The sequence below is a fragment of the Lycorma delicatula genome, chromosome 1, assembly GCF_047948215.1.
Source record: "Lycorma delicatula isolate Av1 chromosome 1, ASM4794821v1, whole genome shotgun sequence".
Taxonomy (NCBI): domain Eukaryota; kingdom Metazoa; phylum Arthropoda; class Insecta; order Hemiptera; family Fulgoridae; genus Lycorma; species Lycorma delicatula.
The window spans coordinates 84,405,769-84,430,515 of record NC_134455.1 but is presented as its reverse complement, the minus strand read 5'-3'; the positions used below and the strand labels follow the sequence as shown (position 1 = coordinate 84,430,515).

Sequence of the window (24,747 nt, the reverse complement as noted above, 5' to 3'; positions counted from 1 at the left end):
ACATGGTTACTGAGATAACAGGCTGGAAAATGGGCTTTTACCTCAACTAAATGAAGATTCACAAGACTTCATTTTTCAAAAGGAGATGGATCTCCACCCCATTCGCACCTAGATGTTCATCACTATCTGAATGAATCTCTACCTCAAGGTTGGATAAGACACATCAGGAATGAAGACCTGGCTCTTCAGTTCTGGCCTCCACTTTATCTCACGCCATGTGACTTTTACTTGTGAGTGTTTGTGAAAGGGACAGTTTATGTATCACCTCTACCAACAAATCTGGCTGACCTGCGGAACCATATTACAGCTGCGATAAACTCAATAACACAAGGTATGCTTCCTTGTGTGTGGAATAAGTTTAGCTACAGCTTAGATATGTGCCGTGCAGCCAGAGGGAACCACATTGAACAATTATGAATTTATCTGTAACTTTTATTGTGAGTATTATCAGTGTCATTTACTTCATATTTATCATTAGTTCTTAATTTTGAATACAGAGTTATGAGATTAAGTACATCATTTTGAATTATCTATATACTAATCATTTAAAAGAAATCTCTGAGCTTTAAATTAATGATAAAAAAATCAATATTCTTTCACACCTGTCTTCGTATCATAACAAATCGAAATTTAAAAAAGAAAAAAATTACTTGGAGTTTGAATGAAGATTATACTATAATCAACACCAGACAGAAGCAGCTGACAAGAAATTGTACGATCTCGTCTTAAAGTGCATAATGTACTTGATATATCAACATCAGAAAGAGAGAACATTTGATGAAAATTTGAATCAACTTCTGGCACACTTTCCCCAGTCTCTATTACAGTGCCACTTAATTTAATTACCTAAAAGCCAAAATACATTAATTATTATTAGCATAAAACAATAGTAATAAAAAGAATACTTAAATGCATCCTGAAATATTCAAAATCAATTTTAGACATATTATTGTCGGTTATATTTTTTGTACTTTCAAATTACAATAATACAATTTTTTACTTTTAAAAGTTACACACAAATAACTCAATATTGACTACTACCCCAAAAAGTATGTAACACATTGGAATCTACCTAATGAAACATTCTGAAAAATTTTATATTTATTATTTTTAAATGCACTTCAATTTTTTTAACCAGAAAATTTTATACTAAAACAGGTACAAAATGAGTAAATAACAAAGATGTATTATAATATATTTTTTTTAATTCTCAATCATGTTGTTTGTAAATCTATTTGCTTTAATTTTTAACCATTGAAATATTTCACTGTAATGCATCCCTCAAGGATTATACTGAAAATGAACCGCCAAAAAGAATTTAACCCAAATATCCAATACAAATAAAAAAAAAATCTCTAAGATAGATTCAAATCTTATTTCTGCATTAAAAACATTTGAAGTGAACCAAACCAGAACATAAAATTAATTTAATAAATTAAAAACCAAAAAATTTTCTGAAAATCTATTTCCATTGTTACAAACACGAGTTTTATCACTAGACCAACTCGGCAAGTAACAAAGGTTTAATGAAACCTGCAGGAACTAAGAACATCAAAAGGATTCTTCCTCTGAATTTCTGAAAAATACTGGACACAGAAAGATACAGAGACCTTTAATATTGTACTCATGGATAGATGGCTGTTATTAAAGATTGTAAAAAAAAGCAACTTAACCAGAAGAGACAGCAGCCAGTTTTGCACACAGTTTTTAGCCTATGTACCATCAAAAGTATGATGGTACAAAAATCTGATGTAAGTCTTGGATAGAAGCAGGGATTTATTTAAGAGGGGAGTACAAGCAAAATTTTCCCTTCAAATACATTGAGCTACTTGCCAATAGTACAGTTAAAAAGAAATGAATGGAAGAAAGGTTTCGGCTGTTCAGTATGCACTTTATTGTGCTTATTAATTTATGTTGATTCATTGGTAAAGGAGATAAGATAACCTTTTATTGTTCTACTAACTTCCAATTGGAACCTATGAAAAAAAAATGATAAGAGAGAAATTATCATTATTAGTTATTTAGTATCAGTATCCTCATTCAGAATCATCTCGTTCACCAGAAGCAAAATGGAATAAAAGCATTCAGCCAGAAAGAATCTGTAATGAGCTAAAGTCAATGTCAATCCTTTTTCAATATTAGTCCATTCAAACCCAAGTACTTAGTAATTACCAGAGAAAAAGACAATTTTTTAAAAATGAGCCCTTTTTTGATTGCTTGTGAAAAATGAATGGATAGAAGCATTTTGGTCCCAAATTTTTTTTGTGAGGTTATTAACCTCACAAGCAATCATTATTGATGAGCTGTGAATGCAAGGTGTATTTGCATGCTAAAGGCTTAGAAGAAGAACTAACATTTAACAGATCTTTGTTGCCTAATTAAGTGCAAAGTGGCATGAACCATTTGGATATGTGTGATTTCATTCCATAACCAATTTGGTATTTTGTATACCAATGCTTTGGACATATCACAGCAAGATGCAAGATACAACAAATATGCATATGTGGTGAAGAAGAAAATAAAAGCAAGCCATATTCAGATCCACCAATCTATGCAAATTCTAAGGGACAACACACATGCCAATCTGGAATCTGTCATAATTTACAAAATGGAGATTGTAATCCAGTAACTTAAAATGCTGCAAAAAGTTAGCCAAGCAGTTAACAATGTACATTTCATCCTATTATAACTTATCCTCAGGCAACTGTAAACCTTACTGTGCCAAATGGTAATCCAGATAACTTCAATCATTCAATCACCTTGTGCAAAACTAAGCAGTCATGATCAAAAGATTATACAGAATAAAGCAAAATCTCAACCTAAAAAGGAAATATTCCATTCTGGCAACACCAGTAAATATAAAATAAACTAAATCTATGCGTTTGACTTGTATTTGATAATACAACTATTCTTCAAGTACTTGATTTATTCTGAATCAATTTTCTAATCTTCTTTTTAACATTTCTCAAAATCAATACTATTTTATAAAAATTCAGAAGTTTATTAAAATATATAACAGATGCGAACACATGGTTTCTTTTTTGCTTTTTTCAGTAGACTTTTGGTACCTTTAAAGATTTACATCTTGTAATCAAAACATTTTTTAGATATAAGTTAGACAAACAATTATAATGAAGATATAAAGATTCAACAGCAGATTTTTGTTTAAGATTCAAACAAATAATCCTATTGACAGTATTTATTTTAGATATTATTTTGATAACTGATGTGACTTGACTTGATGTAACCATTAGATAAAATTTTTAAAAGTGATTTGTTATCACTTCCCCATGCAATTATCCCACATGTCACAATGCTACATTAAAGTTCGTACATGACCATAAACAAACTATTGGTATTAATATTTTTTTTTTTAGTCTATACAATATATAAGTTATATATTTTGTCCTTTGTAATAAACTTACTATTTGAAAATCCTATCTCAGATGTTGATCCACCACCTAAATACTTTGATTGGAAAAAGTTATGTAAACTGTTTTATTTACATTTAAAGATAACTCAAAGGATACTCCAAAGTTTGTTATAATAGGTTTGTAATAAAAAATACATTCTGTATTTTTTATTTTTACTACATTTTGTCTACTTTTTAAATAATCCTTTATCAATTATAGAGTAAATTCACCTACTACAATTTTATAGTGCTTTTTTAAGTAAAAGTGAATGATTGGCTGTATCAATGGTATTAGCGAGATCAATAAATACAACAACAACCAATTCTTTCCCATCTAAACCTTCAATAATATATTGTAATATTTTTGAAATTGCATTTTCCCCTTCTCCGATAACAATAAAATTAAAAGCTTAAAAAAAAGTATAACTACATAAAAAACCAAAAAAAAAACAACAATGTATAAATGATAAAGATAGAAATAACATAAATTAAAATAACAAAATATGAATAACATACAGAAATAATAAAAGTATCACAACTGTTGATATACCGAATATAACGAATGAAATCAACCACTTTATTAATCATGCTAGTATAATCACCCAAAGTACGCCGCACTATGATAGACAATTTAAACCTATGATGTAAGGCTGCGTAATATACACAGTCCAAAAGAATATGAGGAACAGTTAGATGGCAGTTATATCAAGGTGACAAAGGAATATCATCTGACAACATAAAAAGTCGTGAATCAGTCTGATACGAACTATCTGCAGACGACAAAGAAAAATTTCATCTCTCGACTTCTGTTTGCTCTACTGAATGGAAACAAAGCACATACCAAGTTCTTTACAAGTCATAGCTTTGTTATCTACCACCACATTCCACTCACTTTGCAATTCCATTTGCAGTTGTTTTATAAAATTGGAAAAATCAGAAGCAAGAATACAAGTAGTGAATACAGGTTGAGTACATGCTTCCTTAGCAAGAGTACAAGTCAGTATGCTCATTCCCTGGAATCCCGATGTGATTTGGATTCCAGCAAAAGCAGACATGTGTATTATGAAGGGTTGGAGAGTGCTTCATGTATTTCCAAAATGAATCACTTCAGATAAAAATTGATGATATCTAGGATTCACGATGTTCATTAATAGCATAAAGCTCAGCAGTAGACACTTAGAACAGATTAAATTATTTATCTGGAGCCATCTGCATAAACAGTTGCATCTGGATTTAAATCAGGCAGGATTTGTGAGAATTTTTGACAAAGAATAATAGGGTTTGTTTTTAATTGGTCATACCAACCAACTCAAGGTCAAATCAAAATATATATATATATATATATATATATACATACACATATATATGACAGTCTCCAAGGTGGATAAGAATGTAGTCTCCAAGGGAGAAGAATGAACGGAGTTCAATATTCAATAAAGAAAATAGGCAAACCGCTCTAACACCCAACGTTACAGGAGGCCAAGGAGAGTTTTTGTACTGATGAACATCGGAATTAGAAAAAAAATGTCAAAGTTTGGGTGGTCTGGCTTGGCTTGGATTGGTTGGAGGTAGGAACATTGGCATCATGTCACAGTTATATTGGTATTGTTTATGATTCGATTTGGGGCTCTTGTTGGCGGGGCTGGCCGTGCTGCCAGGGTATGGTAGCCCATGCGACCAGGGACGTGGCTTCATTCTCCCTGTGCTGGTCCTGATTGTGACTTGGTAATGCTGTGCAAGATTCCATAATGGGACCAGGTGGAGGTGCAGGATTTGTCCCCAGCTCCTGTGCGGACTGGAATGAGGTTACGTTCCCCTTGTTAGGTGACTTAATTTGGTCGACTTATTTGGGTGTAGGTCTGAATTTCTATGTTTCATAAAACATATTTTGATTGGTACAAGTGTAGCACTAATTTAACTTTCAACTCATTTGTTTTCTGAGGCATTCACAGTCACGAATGGTGCTGTCAAATTTGGACTAGGCATGGGAACTGTGCTTCCACGGTTTCAGTTACTTGATTTGAGGGAATCATGTTAGGGTTGGATGTGAAGATGTTCGTTTGAGGCCTATGTGAAGGCAAAATTTGATTTGTATTTTACTGATGCAAATGTCTGCTGAGGCATTTACATCGGTGGCATCCCGACCGAGGCCTGGCTAATGACTGTGAGATGCAATCAGTTAGAGGGTCTAGAGACGACCTCCGGTGAAGACTCTCAGGGCTCGGAACAGAGGGGGTGGTGTGGCGACCAGTAATGTCACAAGGTGGGTGTCTTCCCCTTACGGGGTTGGGATGGTCCGGCTGGGCTTTGATGGGGCTACATAGGACAATATCAATTGGTCTTGTCTGTTTCAGAGAGATGGATGGCTCACCAGAATCAACAAAAAGGGACTTGAATGGAAGGCACCTGTAGAGATATAGAGAGATGAGTTATGCACAATATCCAGCATCTTCAATGCAGAAGATCAGGCGGAAGAGTATACCAAAGTGCCGTAATCTAATCAAAACATAAAAATCCTGTCTGCAACCCATTTTTTGTTGGTAAGCACCTGCAGAAAATCGAATGCTTTTAGACATTTCAAATGCAGTTCCTTTAGATGTTTAATCCAGGATAGTCGTTCATAGAAATACAGTCCTAAAAATTTCACTTCACTGGCAACCTTAATTCATTCACCTTTTAGCAAAATATAGGTTTTGTAAACCTCTCTTAAGTGTGAAAAGGATTCACATATGGTTTTCTCCAGGGAAGAGAAATCAGTTGTGTTTGATCACTCTTGTAACTGAGATAGAGTATTCTGTAGAAGCCATTCTATAGTGGAAGACACACATGAAATAAATTTTGGGAAATCATCAACATAGAATGAACATCTAACAGGTTTGTGTACACAATGACCTATGCTATTTATAGCTACAGTGAACAGAATAACAGACTTTTGGTACTCCATTTTCCAATAGGAAATTATTAGCTACTGTATTACATATACACAGAAGGATTGTTCACTAAGGATATTCTGAACAAAGGCCAGCATGGACTCTCCCAGACCCCAAACCTGTAGTGTGTTCAGAATACCTCTTCACAAGGTAGTACTGTATGCCTTCTTGATGTTGAAGAATATACCCACTAGGTGATGACAGCAATGAAAGGAGTTCTGAATCTCCACTTCAAGGACTACCAGTTTGTCAAACACCTTTTTTATTTCTCTTTTTAAACCCCCTCCACTGAACCAGACCCACAGTTAAGTATAATGCAGTCCAAGAGTGTGCCCTTTAACAATAATGGGTCTTCCTACTCACCAGCTGAACATCCAGCAACGCAGGTCGGCCTGCCGGTTGGATCTTTTACTTTATACCTGCCTCTAACCCCCAGTAAGGAGACTCTCAGATCCAGCAATGCCGTAACCTTCATCCCCCACCACAGGGACCACGTCTTGGTCTTTTGAGTGCCTTATGCCTAAAATGAGAAGTCCCCAAGGGAATCACCCACTAGGACTTTGGTATTGACTCCCCGCTAAAAGATGTCAGGTTCAGATGATTGTTGTCACAGCAGAAAGCATCACACTTCGTATATGAAGTCCCCAGCTGATCATCGGAACCAGCACACCAGGACATATCGACCCTCATAGCTGGGGCTGTCCTACACCTCCCACTAGAAACTCCTCCTCCATTCCTCATCATCTTTGGCTCGAAGCACCGCCCGAGATAAGGGGCTGAACACATCCCAGCAAGCTGCAGAAGCGATGATGTAAGGTAGCAGGGGCACAGGTGATAAGCCAGTAATCTCCGCACGAGCGCTTTATTCCTCCCATTCAGGGCACTGAAATAGGGTGTGTTCCACGTGTCATATTCTGTGCAGTACATAAAATTGGCAGTAACATATCTCCCAATACAATGAAGATAACTGCCAAAACGACATGGCCTGTGAACATTTGCGTGGTGTAATAGTCAAGGTCACTGTGTTTTCTCAAACACCACAATCACAGGTCCGGTATTAAGACTCTCATCCAGGCTGCCGTTTCCCTGGCCAGCCACTGATCTTGCCAGACGTTAAAAGTCGAGTCCTGTACCAATGTAGCCGATATCCCGGCATGCCTATCCGTTTGTTCCTTTACCAACAGATTTATGGGGAGAACACCCATTAGTACACAGGCAGCAACATATGAGGTGGTCCAATATGCGGCAATGATCCCCAGCAACGAACGTCTGTGCACACTCTGAAGGCTGGTAAGGTTCCTTTTAATTAGCAATGTTAAGCCCCAAACTGGAACAGCATACAAACTAATAGATACGGCAGTAGACATAATGACTCTCTGTTTCAATGCTTGAGGCACCATCTGGGTTGAGAGAAGATGTCTTGAGCAGCAAGAGTGTTCTCTGCTCATTCACAGAACGCAATAATGCGGTCGCTGAATCTACACAAAATTGAAAAAAGAAATTTTATTAAAATAAATAAGTATACAATAAATGTTAATGTGAACAACATACTGTTTATAGTGTACAATACAATTTATTATATGGTTGAAGAATTTTCTTCAACTGTAATTAATCTTCAATAATTATGTTATTTATCTTTAAATAATAATGTCAATAATCTGCAAATGTAATTCAATTATCATCAAAAAATGGATCAAATTTAAGATCGTCATTATTTTTCTTAATTTTGATTTTTTGGTATTGTAATGATTTTACTGTTTAATTTTTGTTTATAAATATTTATTTAAAATGATATTCGTTTTTTTTTGGGGATAGAAAAGGAAAAGATTGGGTTAGAATTCATCCCTCAAGAAAAATCTAAAAATGTCAGGATTTTGAAGCTTTTTGTGGTAAATGTTTTTGTTGTTAGTAGGCTAAATTAAAGAATGTTATTTAGTTACAATTGGCAAAAACATTTTTAAAAAATCATGTGTAATGAAATATAAACCACGTAATATTTTTATGTTTGGCATACGGCATAATATTATGGCATACGGCAGGCCGTATGCCTGCCTTTTTTCTAGTGCACAAATAAAAAGGATGAGATAAAAAAAAAATAAACGTTAGTTATACAGGGAGAGAGGGCATGTAAAGCATCTCATGAGTGTTTTGATGATAATATTAACTCAGTATTTATCATTCAGTTATATTCAAACAGCATGTGTTTTGACAAATATTTCTGTAAATTAGACATTTGTTTTTAATTAAAAATGTTATTTGTATGGCAGAAATTAATTCAATGATGTAATTTTTTTTTCTCAAGAATAAACTGTTAAGATTTAAAATAATAAAAAAATACTTACACCATCAGAATGAGATGTGACCAGTTTAATGTGACTGCCACCTGAGTAAGGGACAATTGCAACACCAGAAAAAAGTGAAAGCTGTTCTGAATCTTGAACAAATTCATTCTGTACAACAGTAACTACACTTTTAATGTTACCACAAACAACTGCTACAGCAGGAAAATCTACAGTACTTTCAATGGAATCTAATGAACATGATAATTCTTGACTAACTTTTGAGTTTTCATTATTAAATGCTGGGTGAGGAGCATCTAATTTCAAAACTTTAGAATCATCACTAGCAATAACTGATACACCTCTCAGTTTACCTTCATCTAACAAGCATACTAAAGTCAATCCAACCAGTCTGCAACTGAAAATTGTAACAAATAATCAGCAATATAATAATCTATTTAAATACAACATACTTACTTTATTAAGGTCAGAATTCATTCATTTTTAATAATCTTATTAATTCTCAATATTGTATATTAACAAGCAAATAGTATACTGTATACATTAACAAGATGGGCTCAGTTTTTAACACATTTTTATTTTATTAATCTGAGGGCTAACAAAGAAAGAGTGAGAATGAATTCATTTTGTAGCAAACAATGAACTTGAATACAGTGGCAGAAATGAAAAATGTTGAACTGAACTTCTTTTGAAATCCACATTTTTCTCACAGCAGTGCACTGACAATGTTCGAGTGTTCAGCAGTCAAATATGAAAAATCAAATTAGTTTACAGCTTTGAAATTATGTATCTGTCTGCAGAAATCTGTCACAGAAATATACAAAATGTTGCACAGGCAAACAAAGATGTTTATTCATACATGGCAGAATTTAGGTAATACAGCTTCTGTTTTGGGTTCTGCTTTGTGACTGAAAACCATTAATCTTGCTGAATATTGGAAGAAATATATGAATGATGATGTTTGATGGTGTTTCCAGGCAAGGAGAGTAAAAAAAAACAAAAAACCATGGAGTGGAAATTAGTAGTTGTATAACATAAAAGACCCAAAAATTAATAGGAATGGATTGTCCAGTAGAAAGAGGAATGGAGTAATAAATTTAAACACAAGGAAAGTGATTAGACTCCAGTTGGTAAGCTATTGCCACCCCACGGGTAGACAAGCTTAGGTAGCCCAAATAAAGGTAGAATGACCTACTGAGGCCAGAATGAACAATCCCTAATTCTTTCATACGGTAAGAATACATAAATCCTTATCTTGTAACATTAACAACTACTATCATTTTGATCACTATCACCCACAATCTTTGTAACATTATCTCTGGCTGAATAATTGACCCCGGTGTTTTTTAAACTTTCTTTTATACAATTTAAAATATTCATGCTATTCGGCATGTAACTGGTCTTGTACAATTTTCTAGTTTTTGGGCTTTTATCCCATAATTTCTTTTGCCTTTGTTCAGTGAATGCCACTTTTGCTCACAACCATCATTATTCAATTTAAGCATCAAGTGAAGCAGATTATTTTGTTGCAAACAAAGTGATAATGCCATAGAATCTTGCTTAATTTTATTACTTAGTTTTTCTGTATCTTGTTTGAATAATTCAGAATACTATCTAGCTTGTTCTACATTCTGATTGGCTGAAACCAACATTTGTTTAAATTCAATCACGGCTTACAGAATAACTCTAAGTTTCTACTGAAATTATCTAGTTTTTCACAACTAAGTAATGTCCAGTCTTTCACAAATATGGTAGCACACTCATCTAAATCCAACATATAAATTTAACAGCTTTTGGTCTCTTGAATGTGTGATTAATATACAGAAACTTCAAAGTGAAAATCGTGTGTAGTTGCCAATACGATAGTATTTCAAGGGAGTCAATTGATCTGACGTCCTTCAGCAAGTCCCAAATACACTTTCATTCTTCAGTGATAACTGTAATTGTTTAGTATAAATTTTTACAACCTAAATTTTTGCAACATTGTAACCTTTAAATGAAAATTTCTCTGCCCCATTTTGTTTCATAATGACTATAATGTAACATTCAATACTGTTACACATGGAGTCAAGCAAAATTTTTTACCTACGAATGTAATTTTTCTCTTTTAAATATTATTCATATTACACTATATAAAGTGTACACTATATAAAGTGTCATGGGCCCTCTGTATCTGCACAAGCTGTGTGATGGGTACAATTTAAATAATTAGAAACTTCTATTGACACATGAGTTGACATATTTAGGGGGAAAATAATATAATAGAATAGAATAATTAAAACATTTTTCTTTTAATAACTTAACTACTCACATAACTATTGTCTACTGTGACAAAGCAGAACTGTGTTCATTTGTCTTGACATAATATCTGCTATGAAAACAATAACAAGAACATGACATTTCATGAATAAAAGTTATATATACACAAAAATTCAAAATATATTATAATTAATTGCAGGGTACAAAAAGCTGTAGCCTTAAAAGCAATTTATCAAATATATTATCTTACAATAAAAAAAGGAGGGTGAGTAGGGAAGTTTAAGCTCAGTTATTGCATGAAGTGAGTATAAAGGTAAATTTTCTAATACAACCATTGTGCTATATAACATATCACTCTTCAATTTTAAATTAGCTACTACAAAAATTCATACCAATCTCTTAAAACTGATACCATTTGGTGGTACCTCCCAAACAATAATTACATTGCAAACTGAATATGGGACTGTATATTTTTAGAGCTGCATTATTCCATATATAAAAATCACAAGTATGATTACATTAATACACGTGATTCTTCATTAAGTAATTTGTAATCATTAATTTATTGATTTAATAAAATTTTTCAGAATCACTATCGGTCACTGAATAACCTTGGTATGCTTCTTTTTTATTTATTACAAGGTAAGTAGTTCACTAAATAGTAAAAAAGTTTTATAATGTACATAATAAATACATTACCAGAAAGTAATTCCCAGATTTAAAATTAAAAATTTCTAAATTAAAACACATTGTTTTTATTTCTGCTTAGGAATTTACTCAAATGAATGCTGTTGTTATTCAAATGGCTACATAATAAGAATATAATAAGCTTTAATTATGTCATACTTTGTAGAAATAACGTGTGAATAGAGTAAGGGTTATCCTTTATGTTTTATGGCTTATTTTTAATACTAATGGCTTATTTTTAATTACGAATTGAAAGCATTTGGTACAAAGTACATATACTAATGACCAATGCTCTTAGTAATTCAATTGACCTGCATACAGCATTTGCAGGTATTTATACCTGTCCATACTATAAGCAGATAGATTAAAAAAATTAGTTAAAAAATAGTTATGACTTCCTTATATAAAAAGTACAAAATACAAAGTGACAAAAAATAAATAATACAAAATTATTTATGCACACCAGAATTTAACAGTCAAATAAATAATTTTTTAAAGGGATTACGAAGATATCCTTGCAGCAAAACAATAACTACAAGATAATTATATAAAGCGAGTATAAAGGTAAATTTTCTAATACAACTATTGTGCTATATAACATCTTCATTACTCTTCAATTTTAAATTATCTATTACAAAAATTCATACCAATCTCTTAAAACTGTGGCCAATCTCAGCATGTGGGAATGCACAAAAAGCCTAAAATTGGGAGGCATTGCTACTGAGTTAAAAAAATGACCAATTCATAAAAAAATAAAAATTAAGGTTACCAGAAAGTTGAATTAAGAGCTATTCTAATCAAACACTCACTTAAAAAGAATATTAACAAGTAAATGATAACAACAATCAAAGAATAAAATATATTCATAATCATATGACATATATTCATTATTCATATTCCTTATAATGATTATACAAATAATTATATCACATAAAAAAAAAAAAACAAAAAAAAAACAATATAATGAAATAACTTACACCTTATTTTTGACATCAGGAATGCGGAAAGAATAGTTAAATAATTGTGTTCCAGATCGAACATTATATGTAGTAACTTCAGCTTTTCCTGCAGTCACTTCTTTTAAAGATACTTGATATAACTTCCCTTGATGATAAGTCCACAATGTTTCAGTTTGTTTCTGACTTCTTTTTAAACATTAAGAGACAAAAAATACATGGATTAGTTAAACAAAAAGAAAAAAAAACAAAAAGAAAAAATACAAGTTTATTTCAAATTTACAACTAAAAGAGTGATGAATTTTTTATTTTTATTTAAATGAAATTCAGACTGACCATTTTCTTGAAGTAAAGCAATAAATAAATCAATGAGCTGCTTCTACTATTTGTAACTGGGATACACACCCCCTTCCCTATTTAGCAGCATTCACCCCATGAGAAATTTACCATTAAAAAGTGGTATTTTTTTTTTGCTAATTTCTCTGCATTTTTCCAAAAAACTATCTCAACACTGAAATTGCACTGGTTAAAAGAAAAGTGATTACAGAGGAAAGATCATCCTAGATTTTATACTACTCATATAATTATAAAACAGTTTATTAAGCAACTAGAATAAAGAGAAAATAATATTCTAGTGTACAGTAACTCAAATTAGTATTAGAGTCAACATGCAGAAATAAGCAGTTAATTTGCATGTAAAAGATTAATTTCTTTGCACTAATGGTATACAGAAATGGATAATAAATGGATGATTGATAAAAAGAGTTGTACTGAATGTAATTTTGTAGAAACACCAAAACAAGACAGCTGGAAAATACAGAGAAGAAATATTTCAAGCTTACTAATGTAAAGGGATTGTAAAAGGGCACAACCAAAACTGGAAAAAATAATCCTAAATGAATGAACAAACCATGCATGCATCATTAAAAAAATAAAATATTTAAAAAAATTAAATATGCCATAATGTACTCAAATAACCCCACAAATTGAAGGTAACCCAAATGAGGCTTCCTAAATTGAGAAAGAGCAAATACAGAATTGTAGCTTTCTAGAACTAAAACAGTATATCCAATTTTGGTCATAAAATTATCTAACTACTACCAAATAAATAATTTAATTTAAATCTCTGCCACATAACATATAATGAAGGAAACTATAACTAACTTTTACAAAGCATGATTTTGTAGTAACAACAAAAAAAATATTAAATTCAAAGCCTAAGATCAAAGATTAGGTTCACAGCTCCTGTAGTTAGAGAATCATGCTCTGACAAATGTGTTGTCTAGGAAGATGTTATTAACGACCAGACACTGAATAAACTCATAATTTTCTTTTCATGAGTTATCTTGTATAAACCATTAGTACCAATCTTCACCAGTGATGTGTTTTTGATAGGATTTACAATTATTCTTTTAGAGATTTTTGTAAAATATAAAAACAAACATGTAGAATACTTTACCAAATATGTAAAGAGAAGAAAAGAGCACAGTAGAGGCAGAGTATGGGAATATGTGAATTTTTTAAAATTAAAAAATCAATATTAAAAAACAAAGAGAAGTTAGGCTGGTGTTCATAATGTGGAATATGATGAAGATGTTAATAAGGATAAAGATAAAAAACAAAAAGTTAATTGTTTATGGGTATCCAAACATTTTTGAAACGATATCAATACTCAATAATTTGTCTGGGTTAAGTGTACTTAAGGTTGTTTATACATCTTTAATTTAGCAGTCACAAGTTGCTCTACAAAAAGAACATGAGTACAATATTAAATAGTAAAAAACAGATTAAGATCATGTAAGAGTGATTCATTTCACCCTTATAGAAACAATACATTTGGATAATAAGCTACAATTATTTCAACTAAATAAGATGATTTTTAATTCATATTTTCCATTAAATTTTATACATTTAGCTGACCTATAAAAATTCATTAATTTTTACTTTGAAAAGTTAGATACAACTATCTGACAACAAAACAGATGGTTTTTTATTTTTTTTAAATAATTTTTAGAAATAAATTTTTAATAGAGTTAAATGAAAGTGTAAATGGATAAAAATGATATGGAAATAAATTTTTTTTTCTTTTCCTGGGAGCATAACAAAGTGTTGTTATCAGCAACGTAATATTACTATAATAAACAATTTAAGTGAACAATACCAAACTTAAACATTAAATAACAGTAAACACATAAAATTAACAATTAAAATGCGCAATAACATCTATAAAATAATATTAGTAACAATCTGAAATAAGTCAACAAAACTACCTATTTGGTAAATGCCACATGGCATAAATAAATGAAAAATACATAATTAAGATTCAAAATGAACAATATCACAGGAAAAATAGTAAAATTCTAAAACATATAGTAATTATTAAATATTCGTATAGAGATGCACACACAACCTTAAGAAATAACAATACATTCAATAACATCCTAATATTATTCCTAAAATATTTTGGACGTTAGCCCCTAATTTATTTTTCTGATGCAATGCCGCATAACAAATATAATTCGCAAGGAGAAGGTATACCATTAGTTGGCAGTCGCAGTGAACACAAATGGGTGCATTGTTCGATCCATGAGGTGTCCATGAATGAATTTTGTATTTCAATTTGCAAAAAGAAAATAATAACCTCCTCTCTATGGTTATTCCTGCATAAAATGCAACACAGTGTTCTTAACAGGGCAAAGTTTATTGTTGATAGCAGCAATCCATTCACTTTCAATTCATCAAGAACTACCCTCTTCATAAAACAGACAAGTTTGTCCTACACAATGCAATTAGTGGAAGAAAGCTGCAAACAAGCCTGTTTTGCCACACGATTAGCACACTCATTGCCTGAAATTCTAATATTGCTGGGAATCCAGCAGAAGCTCACAGTTGAATTATGCTGAATCATTTCAGAAATAATTTACTGTATACCACAGACAACAGGGTGTCTGGATTACAAATCACTAATCGGCTGCAAGGCACTCATGGAATTTGAACAGGCAAGTGCATGTCAAAATGTTAGGCTAATTATATTTAAGGCCTTTTTAATAGCAACAATTCCACAATGAAAAGACCAATGATGTTGAGAAGGCCAAATATGTATTTTCAACTAAAAGTTGTTAATATGTATGTTAACTACAACTATGTTGTAGGCCAACTACAAAAGCACAAACAACAGAATTATCATTTTCAGAGTTGTCTGTATAAACAATAGCATCAGGATTCGTACTATTTACAATATTATAATATTTTGCTCGCAAGATAATGAGATTCGTGTACATTTTTGATACCAGCAAAGACTAAAGGAAATAAAAAAAGTCATAAGGATCCTTCAATAAGGTTACAAGAACAGTGGAAATACCTTCCAAGGTAATACGGAAGTGGAGAATTTACTTTCACTTAGTACAGGCACAGTTTGGAGGAGAGGACTGAGTCATAGAATTTGAGGGATGGATACCAGTTTTAGATAGTTTTATTTCCTTGAAAAGTGTTCTACATGATATACAAAATAACACCAAGATAAACCTTAATATCTCAAAGAATGTTTATCAAAACTAACTCCATAAAATGAAAGCATTTTTTGTTTTAACACCTCACAAGAAATCTCCTATATTAATTAAATCTGAAAATTTTAAAGAAATGTAAGGAAACATCTTAAAATAGCATATGTAACATGGAGAATGTAAAATGTCCTGGATAATTTAGGCTTAATTTTAAACAAAATTACAAGGTGTATCAAAAAGATTCATCCAATTTAAAAAGGCATTAACTTTACAACAATTAACCAGTAATGAACAAACCACATAGTATACAAGAAAAGAGGTTCTTAAGTTTACTTGGTTACCAGCAGGTGTCTCCCTTGTGATGTGCTTCCTTCAGTCTGCATCAAGATAGTGATCCCACAACAAAAAGTATTCTGTGTTCTTTGCATCAACAAATGTGAGTCTGTGACGACTCACAGGCATGATTTCTGTTGATAATATCCCAGCACTGCATCTCCTATTGCTCAGAGCATCTACCAATAGTTTCAAGAAACAGGATGTTTGTGTAAAGGGAAATCTGGAGGTTGCCCTGTGTCGTACAAAGATGTTGAATACATCCAAGAGAATTTTATACTAAGCCCAGGAAAGTCCACTTATCATGCCAGCTGAGAGCTAGCCATCCTCATATAACTGTCTGCTGTGACGACATTTGTTACTCAAACTGTACAGGATTCAATTAGTATAAGTTCTCCATAAAGGTAAAACAAAATATATATAAAGGTAACCAAATACATATAAAGTTTTGTAAACTCATTCTTGACAAAAAGGAAGAAGATAACACTTTACGTTTATGTTAAGTAATCAGCAGTGAGGCTATGTATCAACTAAGTGGTGAACTGCCACATGGCACAGCCAAGCATGGGAGAGACTCTCCAAAAGTCTTCTGATGACATTGAGTATTTGTGAAAACTGTAAGCAAAATTTCATATTCAAACATATATTTATAATTCAATGTAAATTTATACATTCATTTATTTAAAAAATAGTTTTTTGAATCGAATGAATCTTTTTTACATATATAGTATTCTTCTGAACATAACACCCCACAATGGTTATACAAGTATAATAATCATGAATATAAAATACAAATTTACACATTCTATAATGAACATCAATAAACAATTTTATTTAAATTATTACGTTGATAATGGTGACTTAGAAAGCAAACTATGGTTGAAATTTTATTACCTCAATTAAAATGTACACTCATTCAAACCTTTTTTATTCATGAGGTTTAATCATTTGTTCACTCCAACTATTTCTGCCATAGTTGCTCTCATGAGAAGGCAGTACACTATTAATTGAAATGTATGGAAAAATTGAATTCAGCAAACTTAAGTAAGAAAATTTTATTCAAGCGTGAAACAAGGAAAGAAAAGATTCCAACCATGAAAACTCCTGTATAAATAAAATATTGCCCTCACCAGTGATTGTTCTCTTGGATATATATATATATATATAATTTAACAATTTTTACTTTCCAGCAAGAAGAAGAAAAAAAACTATTATTTAGAGACCAATTTCAAAATACAAAATTTATATATTTTTATAATAAACAAAATTACATACTTTTCTGAAAGAATAAGCCATTCATAGTGAAGATAACCAGATGATGGATTCCATCCTCTGACAATAAATGGTCCATTACCACTCACAGTGATCACATCTGTGTCCACTTGCATCAACTGTAACTGGCCTGATGAACCACGTTCTAAAACATGTCGCCATGCTATATCACCTTCAGAGCACAAAGAAAACAGAGAAGAATTATAATCAATAACAAGAGTTATTAACTATTTAACTGATCCTTTTTCACATAAGATAATGAAAGATGTAGTTATTCTCAACTGCTTAATAAGAAGCTGCAACAGATATATATATATATATAGATATATTATATATATATATATAGATATATTATATATAGATATATAATACTGAGAGGCTGTCATAGAAAAACCAATTAATACTATTGTTTAAATAGAAATAAATACTACTAATTGCTCTCAAAACATAGTTACGAGTATGTGTAGGAAATTATTATTTATATACTTGTGTAATTTAAGGTAAATCTTAACAAAAAAACTAATGGAACAAATCAACTCAACACAGTAAAAGAAATGCTGAGATTGACTGTCCTGAAAAAAAAAAACATAAATAAATGAATATCATTTACTTACTTTGTTTTCTTTTATTTTTATTTGCATATACACTATCTGGTTTTATCACTTGGAATAATAACTGTATGGAATTAGTTTTAAAAAAATAGATACCTGAGGAGACTGAAAGTAATAATTATTACATTTAGTAACCTCAATGTAATTATTATTTTAACTAAAATATTAGTGTAAAACAGAAAGTAATAGATTCTTTTTTGGGAGGATGGGGATGAAAATACTTTACAAAAAAAAACCAAGAAAAGACTTTTACTATAAATTTAAACTGTTATCTTTCATAGAGCTCTTATCCTTGTCACACAATGCTGAGTGAGATCTTTTCACATGACAGCATTTGGTGTTTTTTTAGACTAATAATTTTTGTCTCATGAATACCAAGGAAAGACAGGACAACCCCTACACAGCTCATGTCTACACAGGCTACAGCTAAATACAACTGGGTTCGCCCAGGTACCCAGACATCATTTGAGACTCACTATGAAGAGACATCCACATCTCAAAGTTCGGTGACAGATACAAATTGCAGATATGCAATTTGAAGGGGACAAAGATTTTCATTGTAACAGCAGGAATGAGGGTAGCTAGTGGTACTTCATTCCACATGAAAATAGCAACTTCACCAGTATCTCTATTGTCCACGAGTCAGTCATATCTCTCTCAGAAACAGCCTCTCAGTGTTAACACATCTTGCTGTAGTAGATGCATTTCTTGAAAGCACAGTACAGTGGTACCTTGAGATACGAATGTTTTGAAATATTCATACAACATGAAACATTCTAAAATTTATACCTCGACATACAACGAAAAATTTGAGATACGAATTTGCGATGTGCGATAATTGCATAGGTGATCCCTAGATGGCAGAGCATTCGCTCAGCTTTCCTCCCGCCGCTTCTGCCCGCTATGTCGCTCTGTTTGGTTGTTGAGACCAGAGTCCTCTGTATGGCCGCCACGACGTGTTATTCGCTTTGTTTGTGCCTGTTTTTCGTGTCATTTTGGATAGTATATATACTGTACTCTGCATATTTTGTTATTTTAACCATGGTTCCCAAAGTTAAAGACAAAACTGGTGAAAAGAAAAAGCCTAAGAAAATGATCTCAATGGAAGCGAAACATGAAATTATTGCAAAGCATGAGCGTGGCGTTCGTATCATCAACTTGGCAAATGAGTATGGCCGCAATCCTTCTACAATATCCAGGATCATCAAGCAGAAGGAAGCGATAAAGAAGCTTCAACCTTCCAAAGGCGTCACCATTATTTTAAAGCTACTAACTAATATACATGATGAGATGGAACAGCTACTTTTATTATGGATTAAGGAGTAGCAACTGGCAGGTGACTCTGTTTCTGAAGCGATTATTTGTGAGAAGGCTGCCGCCATCTTCCAAGACCTCAAGCATGATGTAACCAAGACGGAGGGAGAATCATCGCAAGGCGGTGAGGGGTTCAAAGCTAGTCGTGGCTGGTTTGACAATTTTAAGAAACGAAGTGGCATTCATTCAGTTATTCGTCATGGAGAAGCATCTAGTGCAGATATTAAGGCGGCTGAAAATTTCATTAAGGTTTTTGAAAACTCATTAGTGAAGAAGGATACCTACTGCAACAAGTGTTCAATTGTGACGAAACAGGGTTATTTTGGAAAAAAATGCCTATGTGCATGTTTATCACGCCTGAAGAAGGCTATGAAGGTAGACTCGGCTTGTGGCCGAGTCTACCCGGCCAAAAGGCTATAAAAGATAGGCTAACGCTTGCCATTTGCGCTAACGCTATTGGTGACTTCAAAATAAAACTGTTGCTAGTCTACCACTCGGAAAACCCAAGGGCTTTCAAAGCTTATAAAGTTATGAAAGAAAAATTACAAGTTCTGTGGCGTGCAAACAGTAAAGCATGGGTGACCCGTCAGTTTTTTATTGAGGGATGAACATAGATTTTGGGCCTTCAGTGAAAAAATACTTAATCGAAAATGGTCTACCGCTTAAGTGTGTCCTTCTGTTGGATAATGCTCCCGCTCACCCTTCTGGCCTTGAGGATGACCTTTTAGATGAATTTAAATTTATTAAAATTGTCTATCTGCCACCCAATACAACTTCTACCCTTCAGTCCATGGATCAACAAGTTATCTCCAATTTTAAGAAACTTTTCACAAAGCATCTTTTCAAGCGTTGCTTCGAAGTTACCGAAAATACGAACCTAACATTGAGGGAGTTTTGGAAGAATCATTACAACATTGTGATCTGTCTTAAGCTTATAGATATTGCCTGGCAAGGTGTTACCAAAAGAACATTGAACTCAGCTTGGAGAAAATTATGGCCAGATGTTGTTTTAAAACGAGAGGTATTTGAGGGATTCAAACCTATTGAGGAGGAGATCGTATCCATTGGTCGCTCCATGGGCCTAGAGGTAGACGAGGCAGATGTTGCTGATCTCATTGAGAAGTATGCTAAAGAACTCACAACGAAGGAGCTGAAGGAGTTACAGAAGATTTCCCACTCAGGGGTAATGATGGAACTCAGCAGTGAGGAGGAGGTCGAGCCAGAGGAGAAACTTACTTCACGTGAAATTAGTGATATCCTTGGCAAGTGGCAGGAAGTGTCTGATTTTGTGGAAAAAAGACACCCAGAGAAATTGTCTACAGGGAGAGCGAGTGCCTTATTTGATGATAGGTGTCTCACATTCTTTCGTAACATTTTAAAAAGAAGGCAGAAACAGACCTCTCTTGATCGTTACCTTGTGAAGGTCTCACACAGTGAAAGTCAGGAAAGTGAGGCCAAAAAGGCCCGACGTTAAAGTGATGATTAATAAACATTGTGTGTTATTAATATATTAATAAATAAATTAATAAACATTATGTGTGTTATTACTCGTTTATTTATATACAAATTGTGTATATTATATGTAATTTAACTGTGTTTTGGGTTAGTTTCATATCGCTAGAACGCATTAATATATATTACATTATTTTAAATGGGAAAAATTGCTTTGAGATACGATTTTTTTGCCATACAACGATGATCACAGAATGAATTAAATTCGTATCTCAAGGTACCACTGTATTAATGATTCATATGCGCATGTCAAGACTAATCTTCAATGAGAGACTGAACACCTATAATGTTCCACTGAATAATTAGTTCATAAAAAAAAAGGTAGTTACATAGAAATATAAATAAATATATAAAAAATAAATAGGGGAGCCAGTTTTAATTTTTGATTTTAATAAACTCCGATACTCTGGGGTCAAGCAGTTCTTCAGTTCATATCCTCTAGTGTATGAGGTGATGAAGGGAGAAATATTGAAAAATGGGAAGCCGAAGACATCCCAGAGTGAGTGGTTGTGTGGCCTCAATTAACAGGGAATTTATCAGCTGGTATTGGCATCTCACTAGTGTTATCACTAGCTGCAAATACTGACTTTTTATTCATCTTTGTTAACTCAGAAATAATTGCAGTAAGTGAAGCAACCTCATCAGATAATATCTAAAGAAGTTTTTCAGCTCATTGCAGGATCCTCACTGCTGGTTACCTGCATCTGTAGGACTTTACTTGATGTAGTGGCGGCGAAGGAAACATCTGGTTTAACCAGGAGATATAGAACTCTCTTGAGTTCTGTATCTTTTTATATTCTCTTCGTGCGGCTGAGAAAGATATTTTCTGCTCTGTACAGATTTTGAGAATTGCCTTCTCATCTTTAAAAGTTGGGCAATCTTGGGAGCGAGCTGTAAGTGATCCACTGCAGGTTGCACATTTTTCATTTTCTTAGCAGTTAATGTCACTGTTGTCTTCCTTAGTACATATTGCACATATCTCAGTTTTTGGGCAAGATGTTATAGTGTGATCATATGCTTGACATTTGAAATTTTCAAACTTTACACTATACACATACACTACACAAATTACAACATATACCCTTACTCAACTACACAACAACATCCTACACCCTTTTTCTTATATTTACAATTGGTGGTGTTGCGACATCTTATGAAATGCAACCGTAACCTAAGGTGGAAACTATCATGCTGATGGGTGAATGGCTCTACGTAGTGAGTCTCAAACGAGATGGCTTCTGGGCACCAGGGCAAACCCAGTTGTATTTATTTCTAGCTCCAGTACGTGTGCACTCTGCTGGAGTGGTCTGTAATATTGCCGTTACTTGTGGGACCAAAATTATTAGGCCACAAAAAAATCTCATTATAGTTTGTGGTCCATCTGAAAAACCACCAAAAATAGTCTACTGAAAAGGCCTTGGTAAGTGTTGACTGATGAGAATAACAGTTTGGAAGGTAGTGTTAATTTAAATTGTGACAAATCAAGTCTGCTATACAAAAACAGCAGATTTATTGTTCTTCGAAATAGTCAGGAAGGTGACGTAACAAAATTATAACGGGTTCAAGTGGTGTCTAATGGACAGTAGAGAGATTGGTGAAGTTGCTATTTTCATGTGGAATGAGGTACCACTAGCTACCCTCATTCCTGCTGTTACTGTGAAAATCTCTGTTCCCTTCAAATTGCAGTCTGAGATGTAGATGTCTCTAAATAGTGAGTCTCAAATAATGTTTGGGTACCTGGGCGAACCCAGTTGTATTTAGCTATAGCCTGTGTACACATGGGCTCTGCAGGAGTTGTCCTATCTTTCCTTGGTATTCATGAGACAAAAATTATTAATCTGTAAAAACACCAAATACTGTCATGTGAAAAGATCTCAATCAGCATTGTGTGATGCTAGATAACAGTTTAAATATATAGTAAATAAATAAATATAGATATATATGTAGTTGTTTTTTACCTGTGATAGTAGTTTTAATTAATGTTTTAGTATGTTAGCTGTGATAGTAGTTGTATGTTTTTATGTTTAATATTTTATTAAATTCTTAGTTTAAGTTTTGTTGTTAGATTTTACATTTTGTTTTATTACATTTTATCTTTGTTTGCCAGGCGATGATAACATGTAAATGTTTTTCGCCCCAAAAAAAAAGAAAAAAAATATTACTGAAACTGAGCAATATATCTTTCATGTAATTTGTTTCACATAAATAATGTATTACACATTGTTCTAACTATGTGATAATTTCAGTTTTAATAATAAGATATAATTTATCAGGATTTGAATTAAATTTTTTTTATAAAGTTTTACTTTATCAATGTTACAAACTTACAATTACAGATTACGCTAATGAACAAAATTACTTCTTTTTTTTTTTGCATAAGAAACAAAATATGTGATCCTAATCTTTAGTGTCCAACAGTAATATGTGAGGATTCTTCCACACCATTGTCACTGGTACTGATGGGGCCTTGTAAGTGTGCCTCAGCATATTCTTATTAGCTGACCCCCAGAAATTACAGCTTAGCTAACAATACTGTAATAAATTCCATACATACTGGTTGATAAATTTTGAACATTAAAAAATCTTGAAACTCTTCCTGACAGTTGCAAAACAAACATACTTTATTGTAGGTATGAAGAAGATTCCACCCTTTTAGCCTAGATCTGAAAGTTCTGCTTGTTTCTTTAAGTTCAAATCCTAAATACAGATGTTTAAATCACTTAAATTATGAGATGAGGTTCATGAGAAGAGGATTCTGCTTCAAAAGTAGGTTTATCTTGCTCTTCATGTCAATCTTAAGTAGCTCTCTCATATTCTGATTCATCTTCTAAAGTTAGTTTTGTTGGAGGATGTGGTACAGATAAGTACTCACCTTGAGACACTGCCCTTATAGCAGGAAGTAAATTCAAGTACTGCATTGTGTGTTTTGATTTATAACTTATTCCTTTCATCTTTGTAATTCAAAAATAACAACCTAAAAAAGTCTTGTGGCATGTGCCACGCCATCTGTATAACAGAACTCATGTACCAATTTACTCTTAGTCCAGTCAGATGTTTCACACTATATAGGGTGTGTCATCAAGTTCTCCTGGGACTTTTATAACTTATTCTACTCGTGAAAATAATGGAAAAAGTTTATAATAAACATAAGATCTAAAATGCTTCGTTTGCGAGTTACAGTTTGTAAAGATTTTACTATGATTTCAACTACCTCGTTGAAATGAGGTTGTACTGAAATTTTTAGAACATTAATTAAGGGTCACAATTAGTGATTTCTTATGGTTTTTTATCTGAAAAATTGAATAAAATAGGTTCTATAACTGTATCTGCAGCAGTTTTTGAGAAATCTGGGCAATTTTTGGGTTCCTGGGAAATTTTAATTTACAAGGCAAGGCTGCATAATGCACACAATACACAAGGATGTGGCGCACCATCAAGAGGCAGTTGCATTGTATGCATATTGATGCATTTACTGCTGACATTAAATAACCGTGAGTGGCTCTCATATGTTCTATCTGCAATTGGCATAGGACCACTTCATCACGATGAGTTTTTTGAATGAAGATTCCCATGGCAACACAGAATCTTTAATGTGCCGGAGTTTGTTATCAACCGTAGCCATCCAATCCCCTTGCCACTTTGCTCGAAGTGACTGTTT

The 24,747-nt window shown here is 32.8% G+C and overlaps 1 protein-coding gene across 2 annotated transcripts in view; it reads right to left on the bottom strand.

Annotated features, from left to right (window-relative positions):
- EMC1 (ER membrane protein complex subunit 1) overlaps nucleotides 1–24,747 on the bottom strand; it is a 104,800-nt gene that overhangs the window by 62,708 nt on the left and 17,345 nt on the right. For both annotated transcript variants that reach the window (XM_075357308.1, XM_075357317.1), the window contains exons 3-6: nucleotides 17,656–17,824; nucleotides 12,566–12,733; nucleotides 8,685–9,039; nucleotides 651–846 (exon numbers count right to left, since the gene is read on the bottom strand). In XM_075357308.1, coding sequence (XP_075213423.1) covers nucleotides 651–846; nucleotides 8,685–9,039; nucleotides 12,566–12,733; nucleotides 17,656–17,824 — 888 coding nt within the window. The remainder of the gene's footprint in view (nucleotides 1–650; nucleotides 847–8,684; nucleotides 9,040–12,565; nucleotides 12,734–17,655; nucleotides 17,825–24,747) is intronic.